Source organism: Muscardinus avellanarius (genome assembly GCF_963383645.1).
Source record: "Muscardinus avellanarius genome assembly, chromosome: 14".
NCBI lineage: Eukaryota > Metazoa > Chordata > Mammalia > Rodentia > Gliridae > Muscardinus > Muscardinus avellanarius.
The window spans coordinates 89,963,665-89,977,867 of record NC_137800.1 but is presented as its reverse complement, the minus strand read 5'-3'; the positions used below and the strand labels follow the sequence as shown (position 1 = coordinate 89,977,867).

At 64.9% G+C, this 14,203-nt stretch overlaps 1 protein-coding gene across 1 annotated transcript in view; it reads right to left on the bottom strand.

The window, feature by feature from the left end:
• The window catches only part of ITPR3 (inositol 1,4,5-trisphosphate receptor type 3), a gene marked incomplete at both ends in the record, with an annotated part of 55,394 nt that overhangs the window by 1,110 nt on the left and 40,081 nt on the right, over positions 1-14,203 (bottom strand). The window contains 27 exons of the mRNA XM_080710404.1: positions 285-445; positions 823-988; positions 1,746-1,873; positions 1,950-2,054; positions 2,515-2,707; positions 3,315-3,479; positions 4,056-4,228; positions 4,482-4,607; positions 4,681-4,873; positions 4,956-5,066; positions 5,768-5,854; positions 5,937-6,038; positions 6,154-6,249; positions 6,560-6,670; positions 6,741-6,941; positions 7,011-7,367; positions 8,360-8,529; positions 8,614-8,704; positions 8,911-9,019; positions 9,098-9,246; positions 10,277-10,467; positions 11,012-11,132; positions 12,181-12,306; positions 12,358-12,504; positions 12,620-12,871; positions 13,504-13,704; positions 13,770-13,892. Of these exons, the coding sequence (XP_080566530.1) occupies positions 285-445; positions 823-988; positions 1,746-1,873; positions 1,950-2,054; positions 2,515-2,707; positions 3,315-3,479; positions 4,056-4,228; positions 4,482-4,607; positions 4,681-4,873; positions 4,956-5,066; positions 5,768-5,854; positions 5,937-6,038; positions 6,154-6,249; positions 6,560-6,670; positions 6,741-6,941; positions 7,011-7,367; positions 8,360-8,529; positions 8,614-8,704; positions 8,911-9,019; positions 9,098-9,246; positions 10,277-10,467; positions 11,012-11,132; positions 12,181-12,306; positions 12,358-12,504; positions 12,620-12,871; positions 13,504-13,704; positions 13,770-13,892 (4,155 nt within the window). The remainder of the gene's footprint in view (positions 1-284; positions 446-822; positions 989-1,745; positions 1,874-1,949; positions 2,055-2,514; positions 2,708-3,314; positions 3,480-4,055; positions 4,229-4,481; positions 4,608-4,680; positions 4,874-4,955; positions 5,067-5,767; positions 5,855-5,936; positions 6,039-6,153; positions 6,250-6,559; positions 6,671-6,740; positions 6,942-7,010; positions 7,368-8,359; positions 8,530-8,613; positions 8,705-8,910; positions 9,020-9,097; positions 9,247-10,276; positions 10,468-11,011; positions 11,133-12,180; positions 12,307-12,357; positions 12,505-12,619; positions 12,872-13,503; positions 13,705-13,769; positions 13,893-14,203) is intronic.

Sequence of the window (14,203 nt, the reverse complement as noted above, 5' to 3'; positions counted from 1 at the left end):
AGCTGCAGCCCCAGGCAGGGTCTCCCCACTCCCACACCCCTGGTTCCTGCACCACAGTCCAGTGTCACTGCGCCCATCTGGGCTGCCAGTTCTCGACAACAGCGAGCAGGAGGCTGGCCGCAGCACGGGCAGCTGGCAGGGTCCCCGGAGCCCAGGGCTGCCCCTTGCCCCCGCTGACCTCCCGATAAGCGTCTGCAGCTGTCCACCTCCCAGGACAGTGCAGGCAGATGTGGCCGCTCCTCTCGGGAGCAGAGTGCCCAGCCCCGGGCGGCCTCCGGGGTCACCTTGATCATCTGGGCCACGTAGCTCTCGGGGCCCGTGTAGTCTGTCCTGTTCTTGACTCGGACCAGCACAATGAAGTACAGGTAGTTCCACATGTTGTGCTCCCGCTTGATGTGTTCCTCGAAGGACACTGTCTTGTTGTCGAACTTGTCCCTCTCCAGACCTGCGGGCAGGGGCCGAAGCCATCAACCACTGCGGGCCACCGGGGAGGGGACAGGGCCTCGACGGGGGTCTCTTCTCGTGATGAGCGCTCTGACAGCCCGCGCGGGACTATTTAGGTCACTCTATTTAAAGCACCAGGCACTTAGCCACCAGTCCTGCCCTGCCCAGCTGCAGCCTCGGGCAGCGGCAGCCGAGGACTCTGGGAGCTCACGCCAGCACTTCGCACAGAAGCAGGAGGAGCTGGGTAAGGGACGTGCCCTGCAGGCAACTCCTGCTCCTTCACCTCAGGGGGCTGGGAGGCCCTGGACAGAAAGCAGAAGGCCGAGGCCGCGCAGCTGCCGGTCCCTCGGGCCTGCCGCCCGTGCCAGGCGGGCTCACCACAGATGAAGCACGTGGTCTTGAGGACTTCCTCCTTCTTCTGCTTCTCGCTGCGCAGGTCGGCGAAGGTGTCGATGATCACCCCAAAGATGAGGTTCAGCACAATGATGATGACAATGAAGAAGAACAGGAGGTCGTACACCACCCGGGCCGGGAACAGGGACTCCTGCGGGTGAGAGCGCAGGCTGGCCGGGCCCGGGCCACTGCACAGGCCCCGACTCCAGGGCCGTGAGGGTGGCAGCGGCGCCTGGCTCCCTGGAGCGAGAACTGCACCCAGAAGCCCCGGGTGGAAAGAGCGGGCCTGGCGGGCACCTGGGAGAAGCTCTGCGGGAGTTAGTGTGAGCAGCCGGGCTGCAGGTCTAGACTTCTCTCTCCCCGACTCTGGGTTAGGGGAAGAGCCAGCTCTGAGGGCTGGGGCCAGCTCAGTGGTGGGGGCCCGCCCGCACATTGCAAGGCCTGAGCTCCATCAGCACTGCAGAGACGATCGGCTCCAGACGCCTCTGCCCGCCCTCAGTGCCTGGCCTCACATTCTGGAAGCCCTGTCTGCCCAGGGAGGAGGCTCCTCGCTTAGGCGGCTAGGGCGGCTGGCTGCCGGAGCCAAGTCAAGAGGCCTGCGAAGCCTCCCACCCGCCCTGCGCAGCCCTGCCCTGCCCAGCCCACCGCCTGACTCACACCTTTCCCGGCCCCAGGCGCTGTGGCTGCCAGGCTGTCCTCCCAGCCTGGGGACAGAGGTGGGGCAGGGTGCTCAGGAGCAACAACTAGGACTCGCTGGGCATAGAAAGCAAGTGGGGAAACAGACCTAGAGACTGGGGGTCAGCTCTGAAGGCCTGAGGGGAGGGGAGCCTGGCGGCCGAGGGGCTCCATGGTAGCTGTCTGGACCGGGGCTTGGGCCCTGGGGGCCGGCACGGGGCAGGGGTGCTCACATCTTTGGAGGGCTTGCGGAGGATGTCGCCCACGCCGCCACCATTGCGCAACCCGTGGTTCATGACGGTGACAATGCACATCAGCAGAGTGTCGCAGGCCCGCTCCGCGCTGTCCAGCTCCTCGTCCTCTGTGAGTGGACGGCACGCTCAGGCCGGCCACCTGCCTCCACCCCACCCCACCCCCAGGCTCCCACACCCGCTCACCTTCCAGGACCTCAGGCACCGAGACCCCCGAGACACACTCCACCTTGTCCCCGCTGCAGGAACCCACAAGTGTGGCAGCTCCGGGTGGCACCCCCAGGGGCCCGGCTGCAGAGGGTGGGCTGAGTCACCAGGAAGCCCACGTGCGCGCACACTCGTCCCCTTGAGCCTGCCCAGCTCCCATCCTCCCGGAGACATCCAGTCCCGTCTGCCCCCCCCCCCACCCTGGCTTCAGTGCAGGCCCTCCGTGCCTCTGCCCACACCAGGAGCGCGCACAGGGCCGGCAGGGAGCCCTGTGCCCTGGGCCTGGCACACAGGCAGCTCCTGCAGCCGCCACATTTACCAAGACAGATCTGCAGGGGCCTCTGCTCTCAAGCAAGCGGCTCCCACGGCTCTCCGCGCCCCTGCCCTCCCATCAGACTAGTGTGAACTAGACCAACTGGGGCGAGACTGGTGTGAGGAAGACCTCCCCCAGGACCCACCAGGGCATACAGATGGGGAGCCTGGGGGGAGGTAAGCAGGGCAAGGCCAGGCTCCTCCCGTGCCCACCCCAGGGGAAGCCCCAGACCTCTGGAGTGGTTGACCGGTAGCCGGTCCACCTCGAGGATGAAGTCGTCCTTGAGGAAGAGGAATCCCACGATGGAGAAGAGGTAGACGAGGATGAGGGCCAGCAGGGCGGTCAGCAGGATGGAGCGGCCATTGCGTGTCACGCTCTTGATGACGTTGAACAGCGTCTCCTCCCGGTAGATGAGGTCAAAGAGCTGCAAGGCGAGGTGGTGCCGTGAGGGGTTGGGCCGCCGGCCTCCCGGCACACCGCCAGGCCCCGAGGCTTCCCACCAGCTCTGCAGTGGACTGTGTTCCAGCGGGAGTGACCGTGCTGGCGGGCCTGTCAAGGGCTCCTGGGAGAAAGCTGTGGTTCTAAGACCATGGAGATGGGGTCCGGCAGGGGGGGGGGGGGGCGGCCACAGCAGGAGATACCAGCACCGGGAAACACTCTTAGCTGCTTTGCAAGCACTAGTTCCTTTCACTCCCACAATTATTCTAGAAAGTAGAGCCACTTTCCAGACGGGGAAACTGAGGCATCGGGCACTTCAGAAACTTGCCCAAAGTCCCAGCTAGGAGCAGCTGCGCCGGTGTGCAGACCCCTGCTTAAGCTCCAGGCCAGCCTGAACCCCCAGTGTATGGGAGAGATGGGGGCCAGGAGGGGCCATCAGAGCCTCGAGGACCCGGCCAGGGCTGCGTGGAGGATCCTGAAGAATGACTCCTCCCTCCCGGAAGCAAACTGGTTAATGGAGAGACCACTGCCGGGGACCAGGCCGTGCTCACAGGACACCCAGCCGCCGTGGCCCGCCCAGCCCGCAGGCTCACCAGGATACTGTAGAAGAGCTCATGGGCAAAGAGGCCCAGCACGCTGGTCAGGATGTAGCCCACGTGGTAGAGGAACTCCATGTCCATGACCATGGCCTTGTAGCCCCGGATGAAGGTGCCGCGGTTGCCCACAAAGCTCACCACGAACACAACCTTGTTGGTCAGCTGGGGGCGAGTGTAGGGCACGGAGTCAGCGCCCACCCGCCCTGACTGCCCTCCACCGTGCCCACCCACGCCCAACTCAGGCCCAGGCTTCGGGGAACAAATTGGGGCTGGTCCTGCTCAGCATGGGGGGGTACAGCATGAACGAAAGTGCTCCCCGAATACAGAAGCCCCTTGGATCCTCCACTCCAGGAAGAAGCTGAGGCTCAGGTAAAGGAGGATGGGGACCAGGGAGACCGCCCCTGCCTGGCACAGTGACTGAGCTAGTGCCTTCCTGGGAGGTCAGGAAACGGTCACACTGTACAGATCTCACGGCTACCTGGGAGCACCTTTGCGCAGTACACAATCACCACACCCACAGCCACCCCAGGCCGCTGCTCCCAAGGGGCTCCTGTCTGCCAGTACCAGCTGCCCCACTATCAGGGGAGAGGGGAGGCACAGAATGGTCCCAGCCATGGGGCTGAGGTGCGCTGGGGCTGACGCAGAGGCGGGCAGGAGCAGGAGTGGCGGTTGGGGAGGACAGGCAGCTGCAGAGCCACGGAGGGTGAGCCAGCGGGTCCAGGAGGGCGCCCCACTCACGTTGAGGGCGCCCAGGATGTTGAGCGTGGGCCCAATGCCCAGGTAGTAGATGGACCGCAAGATGAGTGCCACGATGAGGGGGCGGACGCTGTAGCGCTTGGTGAACATGGCGGCGATGGAGAAGCAGATGAGGATCCAGAACAGCAGCGAGATGAGCGGGGAGCCCAGCACGCCTGCGGGCGGGCGACCGTGAGCGGGCGCCCCGCCACCGCAGCCCGGCCTCCTGAGTGCCTCACGTCCTGGCCTGGGCTGGCCTCCTGCTACTCCCGCCTCTCCCACTGCTGCGGCCACGTCTGGCTTCCAGCTGGCACCTAAGCGTGTGCCACACATGCCTCTCCCATCACCCAAGACCTGCCTGTCCCTGGGCCACACGTCTCCCGTGGTGGCGTGGGGTGCCTGCCCCGGCTGGCCTGCCCGGGCCCTCACCTGTGGACGCGCCCTCCACATACGGGTAGAAGAAGGCGATGATGATGTTGATGAACACGGCCAGGTTGAAGGAGATGCTGCCCCACAGTGTCATGCGGCGGGAGAACCAGTAGATGAGCGGCATGCCTGGGGGCGGCACGGGTCAGACCTCTGCCCGCCGGCGGCCGCCCTCGCCCGAGCCCCGGGACGCCGCGCTCACTGCGGAGCTTGCGCTGCCACTCCATCTCGTTGTGCAAGAAGGACGACTGGTCGAAGAAGTCGCTCACTTTGCTGCCCTGCTCGTCCTGCTCGGTGGTGGTGAAGAGCCGGTGCTTGGTCTCCTCCGTCAGGAACTGGCAGATGCCGGGCACCGGGAACACGATCTGCTCCATGCTGCGGTCCTGCCGCACGATCTGAGTGCACAAGGGCGGGCTGGCGGTCAGCACCCTGCACCGCACCCACAGGGCCTCGCCGCCCGCCCGCGCCCGGCCTCACCTCGATCTGCGACGTGTGCTTCTCGTAGTAGGCCAGGGGGTCCTCCTCCTCCTGCTGCGCAGGCGCTGAGGACTTGAGCATCTGCGACAGCTGCTTGTTGTTTAGGCTGAGCTGGGGGGAGGGCGCCGGGTCAGGCCCGCAGTCAGGCAGAGCCACAGCGGCGCCCACGGTGTGCCCCCACCGCTGACCCAGGCCACTCCGCCCAGCGCGGGCCCAGCCCAGAGGAGCTGGGGGCAGGAGGGCCCCGGCCAGGGAACACCTCTGCCCAGGAGCTGCTCAAAGCTTCCAGACCGCCCTGTGGCCACACAGGTGTTGCTTTTTTATGCTTCGGATTGAACCCCAGGGCTTTCTACCTCTGAGCTCAACCTTCGGTCCTCTTTGGTTTTCTTTGGAAATAGGGTCTCCCTAAATTGCTGAGAACTTCACTAAGTTGCTGAGGCTGGCCTCAAACCTACACTCCTGTCTCAGCCTCCCAAGTACTGGGATTACAAGCACGCATGCGCACCATGCCTGACTTGCTTGCGCTTCTAAGTTGTGGTTCACCCTGGCCCCCATTCCGACCCCACCCCAAGCCTGGCCGCTAGGTTTGAGTCTGAATTGGGCTCTCAATTCCAAGCTCCTCACTCAGTACCAGGCAGCGCCTTGGGTCACATCTCCCCCCGGGCCGGCACGCCCTGCACATCTGGAATTCTCACTGGGTTCCCAGATTCCCACCAGGCACTCCATTTTCAGTTCTGCCCTCACCCCTGACATCCAATTTCCGGCAGGCCCCGCCCACTGGGTCTAAGCCCCGCCCACCCTGGGGGACCCACCATGGAGGAAATGCCCTCCGCCTCCTCCTCCTGGATACGCTTCACCGGCTTCAGCAGGTGCTGCAGCTGTTTGTTGTGCCTGGAGAGCTGAGCAAGCAGAAGGTTCCAGGCGCAGGTTGGGGGCGGGGCCTCTGGGGCGGGGCCTCGAGTGCTGGGGGAGGGCCAGTACCTGCAGGGCCAGGATGTAGATGTTGTGGCCCACTTCACGTGGGCTCACCTCCGAGTTCTCACGCTCCTCCTCCTGCAGGTAGGCCTTCTTGATGACGTCCACCTGGCAGGACAGGGCCGTTGAATGCCCTCCCGGGGGCAGCAGGGCCACTCGGGCCCTCGCCCCACACCCGCGCTCCAGGGCTGGTCCTGCGCCCCGCGGGCCTGCGCAGCCTCACCAGCTCCTGGGGCCGCAGGCTGATGAGGATGCGTTCAGCGTTCTCGCTGTCGTGACGGCTCTCCATCAGGGCCAGGAGCAGCTTGGAGGCGTTGTCCTGGGTGGGAAGGGCGGGTGAGGCCGCCACCGCCGGCTCCACTCGCGCCTTCCCAACCCTGCAGAGATGCGCCCTGCACCTCCAGGCCTGCCTCCACCCCACCCGGGAAAACGCCCACACCCCAGACAAGGGCGAGTATACACACAGCGAGGCCTCGGAGGGGCCAGGACAGATGCTTCTAGAATAGGTGCACGTTTGCTCACACATGCACCTCCCGTGCACACACTCACACGCACGAGATGCCTGGGCCGCGCCGCACCGCCTGCACACCACACACCCGAGTCGCGCGTGCGCACTGCACCGGCCCCACCTTGAGCTGCAGCACCAGGTCCACTCGGTACTTGCACAGGGGGCTGATGTCGTTGAGAATGAGCGCGGTGATGATGTCTATGCCGTTGGACTCGTGCGTCACGATGCAGGTCTGCGGGAGGTGGCAGCGGAGGCTCAGAGCTGGGCGGCCCGGGCCCGCGCCCCGCACGTTCAGCACCCACCTGGTTCTCGTGGCAGGGGCCCTGGCAGTACTCAGTGAGGGTCTCCAGGGTCTGGATGACGAGGCCCACGTTGTCCTCGTTGACGTAGAGCCCCAGCAGCCCCAGGCCCCCGGTGGTGCTGCCGCACATGATGTCCAGGAACTGCAGCGTCTCGCACACCAGGTTGTAGTTGGTCTTGTTGTTCTGACAGCGCAGGAAGTTCTGGGGGCAGAGACAGGGCATGGCGCGCGGGCGGGCGGCGGGCGGCGGGCGGCGGGCGCGGGCACTGACCTGCAGGTCGCGGTTGTGGTTCTCACACAGCAGCTGCAGGAAGCGCAGGATGGGCTGCATGCTGAGCACGGCCGCGCCCATCTCGTTGCTCTGCGCGTGCGCGCCCGCCTCGGCGCCCCGGAGCAGACCCGGGCCCAGCGCGAAGCGCGGCGAGCTGGGCAGGGAGAAGGAGGCCACGCGGCCCTTGGTGGCGGCCGCGGCCGGCTCAGGGTCCTCGCGCGGCTGGCTGCCCAGGTCGCTCATGTTGACGGCCACCGTGGACTTGGTCTCCTGCTGCGCGCGCTTCATGCGGTCCTGCAGCACCTTGAAGAAGCGCTCGGACTTCTTGTCGCTGGTCATCAGGTTGTAGAAGGATTTCTGGAGGTGGGCGGGGTGGGAATGGCCTCAGCGCTGTGCCGCCCCCCGGGCTGGGGCAGGGGTCGCGGCCATCGGACAGCGAGGGCTTGAGGAGCCAAGGTGGCCGTGGGAGGCGGCACCCTCCCCCCAGCCTCCCACAGCCGCCTTTGGGAGGCAGCCCATATGCTGCCCACACAGCCCGTCCCTCCTCTGCGCCGTCTCCCGAGAAGAAAAGCCATGGCTGGCAGTGCCCACTGGTGGCCTGCCGCCTCTGCCCTCTACGTGCGCCGACCCCAGGCTCTGCTCACCTCCGCTCTGGGCTCTTCCTGGACACACCTTTGTTTTATTTTCCTTCCCCAGTACACAAGATTGAACCTAAGCTACACCTGTGTGTGCATGTGTGTGTGTGTATACACACGTGCACACACTGAGGATTGAACCCAGAGCATTCTACCCGAGCTACGTCCCCAGCCCTATTTTTCTCTTGGTTTTGAAAAAGGGTCTTGCTACATTGCTGGAGCTGGCCACAAACCTGCCATCCTCCTGTCTCGGCCTCTCAAGTACTGGGATGACAGGTGTGCACTACCATGCCCTGCTCCATTTTTTATTTTGAAACAGGGTCTCACTGAATTGCTGAGGGACTCCCTAAGTTGCCGGGGCTGGCCTTGCATTTGCAGTCCTCCTGTCTCAGCCTCGGTACTGAGGTCGCGAGCGTGCTCGATCACGCCAGCCTCGAGTACTGAGGTCGCAGGCGTGCACGATCACGCCTGGCCCAGCTTTGTCTCTGCTGCTGCTCCCTCTGCCTAGGACGTTGCCAGCACAGATGGCGCCGGGTGCTGACGTGTCAGGTGTGAGCAGGTGGCTGCGGGATGATTCTAAATGACTGAAGGGGCGCCTCGAGTTGGGCGCCAGGGGCTGCGGGGCGGGGGCTGAGGGCAAAGAGAATGGACCTGGCGGGGCGGGAGGCCCCAAGGCCTCGGCTCCACCCCCCAGGCCGGGTGCAGCCCACCCACCTGGATCTCGGTGTTGCCCCCGTCCAACAGGCGGATGGCCAGGCCGATGCTCTCCTGGAAGATCTTCTCGTTCTTGGTGCTGGTGATGAGGTCGCACACCAGCTTGGTGGCCCCCTCCTTGTCCAGCCGGCACTGGGTGGCCGCGATCGCCGACCAGTCTTGGTCCAGGCCTGCAGGGGAGCTCGCTTGAGGGCGGGTGGAGTGAGGCACCCGCCACGCAGGGGCAGGGGCAGGGCGGGGCCGGGCACACTCACCGGTGCCCGTGGGGTCCGGAAGGTCCCCCCGGGAGCCGGCCTTGCGGTTCTGGAGGTAGTTCTGCAGCAGCATCTTACGCAGCTGGTTGCCCTGCGGAAGACGGGAGTGAGGCCCGGTGGAGGCCAGGGACGGCAGTGAGGCCCGGTGGAGGCCAGGGACGGCAGTGAGGCCCGGTGGAGGCCAGGCCACCGAGGACGGGAGTGAGGCCCGGTGGAGGCCAGGCCGCCGAGGACGGCAGTGAGGCCCGGTGGAGGCCAGGCCGCCGAGGACGGCAGTGAGGCCCGGGCCGCACTCACCCGCTCCCCGCACTTGTTCTTCTTGAGCAGCATCTGCTGCAGGGTCCGCAGCACCTTGATGCACAGCTTCTCCTCCGACTCCATGAGGTCCTTTGTGTGCTGGATCAGCCTGCGCGGCGAGGAAGGCGGCTCAGGCCAGGAGGCGCCCACCTGACCACACCCGGCCCTGCCCTGGCCGGCCGCTCACTTGCACAGGAAGCCTCCGCTCTCACAGCGCTGGTAGGCCTCGCTGCCCTCCAGGAAGAGCAGCTCCGGCCAGTGCAGCACGTCCACCAGCACCGACAGCTCGGCCTGCACCAGGGGCCTCAGCCGCTCCTCCAGGGCCGTGATGATGTCCTGGGGAGGGGAAGGCAGGCTCAGCGCCGGCCGCCACTTGACCGCCATTGCCCCACTGACCCAAACACCACACAGCCCCACAGACTGCCTCGCTCCCGGCGGCGCGAGCCAGGGCCCACAAACACCCGCACCGAGCATGGCCTCCATGTAGAGCCTGCCTGGCTGGACCCCAGGCCTCGCTCTTCCCCAGACCCTCTTCTAGCTGTGTTCACGGGACCTCGTGCAAACGCCTGGCCCTCTCGGAGCCTCCGTCTCCTGCCAGCTGGGGCTAACAGCCCACCATGGCCGTCTACGGGCCAGCAAGACGGTGGGCAGGCCGTGCCGTGTAATCAGGGCCGGGGTTTAGATGCAGAACAAAGCCTGAGGAGCTCATGGGCTGGTGCTGAGGCGACCCTGAGGACGCTGGTGTGCCGACGGGGCCTGGGTGGAGAGGGGCCGGGGTGCGGCTGGCGGAGGTGGGTTGCGGGCCCGCATGTGTCCACAGGCCCCTTCTTACTCGCTCGGTGCCGACACCTGAGCTCCACGGGCGTGACCGGCCCCACGTGGACCGAAACCTCCAAAACTGAGCAAATAAAAGCTTCCTCTACACTGCGCTCATGGGCATCTGGACACACAGCAAGGACCGTACCCGGCTGGAGCCAGCAGGAGGTGTGGGAGCCCGCAGGAGCAGGGCGGTCCGCCCCGCAAGCGCCTGCCCCTCCTCGCTCTCTGCGGTTACGTTTTTACTTTCTACTTTTTTGGGGGAAGGTGTACTGGGGATTGAGCCTAGGGCGGCCTCCAAAGTATACTCCAGACCTTTCTATTTGTCATCTTGAAACAAGGCCTCACTAAGTTGCCGAGGGCCTAAATTGCTGAAGCTGGCAGCGAAACGCGATCCTCCTGTCTCAGCCTCCCAGGTGCTGGGATTACAAGCGTGCGCCACCACGCCGGCTCTGCCCCCCTGGAGTGACACCACTCGGGACCGTCCTGCCCCTAGCAGCCCACGGGAGGGGCCGCGCTGGGGAGCAGCAGGGCCGGCGGCCGCACGCACCTGCAGCTTCTCGATGATATTCTTGTAGTCCCAGTGGTTGGCGGCGGGGGCGACACGGGGGAAGGCCCGCGGGGTGGACTTGTAGTTGGAGGCGTTCCGCTGGGCGGCGGCCACGCAGCTGGCGCCGCTGCTGAGCAGCATGCTGATGTGCGCGTCCAGGTCCATGGGCAGCGAGATGGCGCGGCCCTTGGCTGGGGGGACGGGGCGGGCACTGGAGCGTGGGCTCCGGGCAGCGCCCAGGGGACAGGCGAGCGACCGAGGGCACGAGGACCCACCCGGCCCCACTGAGGGGGTGAGGGGCCCGCGCTCTTCCTCCTCAGGGTTAAAAGATAGTTTCTGCCTCCAATTCTACCCTGACCCTCCTCTCCTCCCGCTCATCCCTCCCCGCCTCTTCTCCACCCGTACACCCCTCCTACCTGCTATCATTTGTAAACACACAACTCTGTTTGGGGACTGTCAATCTGCTGGTGTGTGTGTGTGTGTGTGTGTGTGTGTGTGTGTGTGTGTGTGTTGGTACTGGGGATGAAACCCAGGGACATTCTAACTCCAAGCTATATCCCCCAGCCTTTAAAAAAAATTTTTTTTTTACTTTGAAACGGGGTCTCACAAAGTTGCCAAGGCTGGCCTCAAACCTGCAATCCTCCCATCTCAGCCTCCCAAGTACCGGGACTGCAGGGGGGCGCCACCACACCTGGCTTAGGACTAAGGTGGCGGGGCGAGGCCGGGCACACTCACCCACCATGGCGAGGGTGCGGATGCAGGCCTCCACGGAGCCCTTGTGGTGCTGCTGCAGCCACGGGCACTCCAGCAGCCGCATGGTGGACTGCAGCAACTGAACCACGATCGTCTGGTGTGTCTGCAAGAGGCCACGCCACCCGCTGCTGCAGCCTGGCCCACCACCTGGGCGGCCGGGACCGGGGCCCGAGGGAGGTGCCTTTGTGCCAGTTTGAAAGCCGCCTCCTCCCTCCATCGGGGTGCAACCTGCAGCCCTGGGAGTAGCCCAAGGCCCCAGCCTGGGGCTCACGGCCACGTTGCTGTTCTCCCTTTAAAAGTTATTAAATATGCTAATGAAAGGGAAACGGTGGTGCATGTACATGGTTCAAAAACCAAAAGGTTATTAAAGGCAGACTTTGAGAAGTCTCTTTCCCACCCACTCTCGTCCTGCTCACCCAGTCCCCGGCCCCTTTCCTTGGGGCTGATCAGAGGTGGGGACACCGCCAGGATTCACCAAAACAAACGTGTCAAGGTGAAGCCACTCCCGCTGCGTGGACAGACCCCGCCTCCCGCTTGCCACGCTCAGAAGGATCCTCCCCGCTGCACCCCGCCTCGCCGCGGGGAGCCCCTCCTGCTGCAGCCTTCTGGGAGTTAGGGTCCGGGTAGTGTGACACAGTCCTTTGTCAAGGGAACCTGTTCTCTTTCCTTCAGAGGGCATGGAGCTGAGCGCTGGCTCCAGGCTGGGAATTGGGGGCTGGAGAGGGGCCTGATGCGCGGTTTTCAAGTTGGACCCCTCGACTGGCCCGGCACTTTGCACACACAGAAGGCACCAGCCTAATCCAGCTGTGGGGGGCCATGGTGAACGCTGAGGCATCCATCCTGAAGTCCAGTGACTATAGCCACCTTGTCCTTGAGGAGTAGGTCCCACTGTCCCCACCACCAGGACCCCCATCCCCACTGAACTTAGGAGCCCTGCCTGTCACAGTTCCCGCCATAATTCCTGGCACACAGACGCTGGGAGATGACAAATGCTTCTTGTTCTAGATTGAGTTTGGGGGTAATTTGTTACGCAGCACGGCTGACAGGTACACCTGTGTGTCCTCCTGCTACTGCAAGCACTACAAGCAACTATGACTCCTCCTCCCTCTTCCCCATGCCAAGGCCGGCCATGGCAGCTGCGGGCGGCTCACCTGCAGCGAGGTGCTGTTCTCGGAGAACGGCGAGCTGAAGAAGGCGTTGATGGTATCCAGCACCACAGTCAGCACGTACCTCTCCAGGGTGGGGTCTGCCACACGCTTCTCGCGCTTGCTGCAGACCTGGGGGAGGACGCAGAGAGATGCTGGAGGTCCACGCAGGCCCCCGCCCACCCCCGGCCCCGCGGGACGGACCCGAGCCATGTCCAGGGTGAAGTTCTCAAAGAGCGTCCAGATGTGGTTGCTGGTGTAGATCTCCTTCATCTCCACCTCCGTGTCCACGTAGCAGTGGTTCACGAAGTTCACGTAAGCCATCTTGACCTGGGCGGCGGGAGGCGGGGAGAGGAGGCTGGGGCGGCAGGGACCCCAGCCGGCTTTCCTGCGCCCCTCCCCTGCCCCGCCAGGCGCGGCCCAGCGGCTCCGGGCTGCCCCCCACCTCGGTGATGCAGTCCTCGTGCGTCACCACGGAGACCACGTCCTCCAGGGGCAGCAGGGACGTGCACTTGATCTCCGTGTAGACGTTCTTGCCCTCGGCGCAGGCAGCCAGCAGGTCCACCAGGGAGATGTGGTACATGAGCGGGCTGTGCTCCTCCACGCCGTCGCGCGCCGCCCGCATCATGTCGAGCAGGTGCGCCAGCGACGTCTTGTCGTTGTAGAACACCACCACGTCGTCCCCCGCGTTGGTCAGCTGCGGGCGGGGGGCTCAGTGCGGTGGCCCGGGCCCTGCGCCTCCAGGGAGGGCCGGGATCCGACCCCAGCCTTCCCTGTGCTCTGGAAGTCCTCCCCCGCCTGGGCTTTGGAATTCTCAGGCCCCCCGCAGCAGAGACGCTGACCCTGGGGCCCAGAACCCCCCCACACTCCCTGCTGAAAAGGGGCCCCCTGTCTTACCCTGCAGGCTCACCCCGCCCCCAGCTCCCACAGCCTGTCCTCGAAACCCCCACGGAGCGTGCGCACGCCCCCTCGGCAGCGATTAGATCACTCGTAGTGAAGCCAGTTGGTAATTAACAGCACAAACCACTTCCGCACCTCCGTATCATTTATTTGTCTATTATTTTTGCTACTGGAGATTAAACCCAGGTGCGTTCTACCTCCAAGATACACCCTCAGCCCTTCTTACTTTTATTTTGAAGCAAGGTCTCACTACATTGCTGAGGCTGACCTCCCTGCAATCCTCCTGTCTCAGCCTCCCAAGTACTGGGGTTACAGGCGTGGGCCCCCAGGGCTGGTGACAGGTGATGAGCCTGTTCTGAGCAGCCCTGCAGTCCCGGTCCTCCCTCCCCGGACAGGCTCACATCCGAGCCCCCCCCCCCGCGCCCTCACCTCGGTCATGATCATGTCCTGGCACTTCTTGACGTATTTGCCCTCGGCCTTGATGACCGTGTGTAGGAAGTCCAGGTACTGCACGTGGCGCCCGTGGGTGGCCAGCAGGTGCACGAAGTGCTGCAGCACGGGCTCGCCGATCTCGGAGCACAGCTGGTAGTTGTTCAGGAAGATGTGCTGCATGGTCTCCGCCTCCAGGAGCTGGGGGGCGGGCGGCGTCAGTGGGGTCCCGGCCCGTGCCCCACCCCCGCCGCGCCATGGCTCACCCCCGGCGTGAGGAAGAGGTGCAGGTGCTTGTGCAGCAGGGCCTGGTTGCCAGGGTTCCCAGCGCAGAACTTTTGCAGGAACTGGTGCGTGTAGCGCAGAATCTCCAGCATCTTGGCATCGCCCTGGGGGAGGGAGAGGCCGCTGAGCGCCTCGGCCAGGGCCGGAGGGGCCTCCGGGCCAGGACCAGAGGACCAGGGTCAGGGCTGAGCAGGAGCCGGGTGGCACTGGGACGTCAGGGGAAGACGTCAGGGCAAGGCTGGGGTGAGGAATCAGAGCCAGGGCTGGAGCAAGGTCGCGCTGACATCACAGGCCAAGGAGAGGCCGGCGTCAGGGCGGGGTCAGCAGGGTCATGCTCAGGAGCTGAGGGTCAAAGGCTGAAATGGACCCAAGCGGTACTCAGAAGTCAAGAGACAGAGAAGGATCGCAGGCTTGA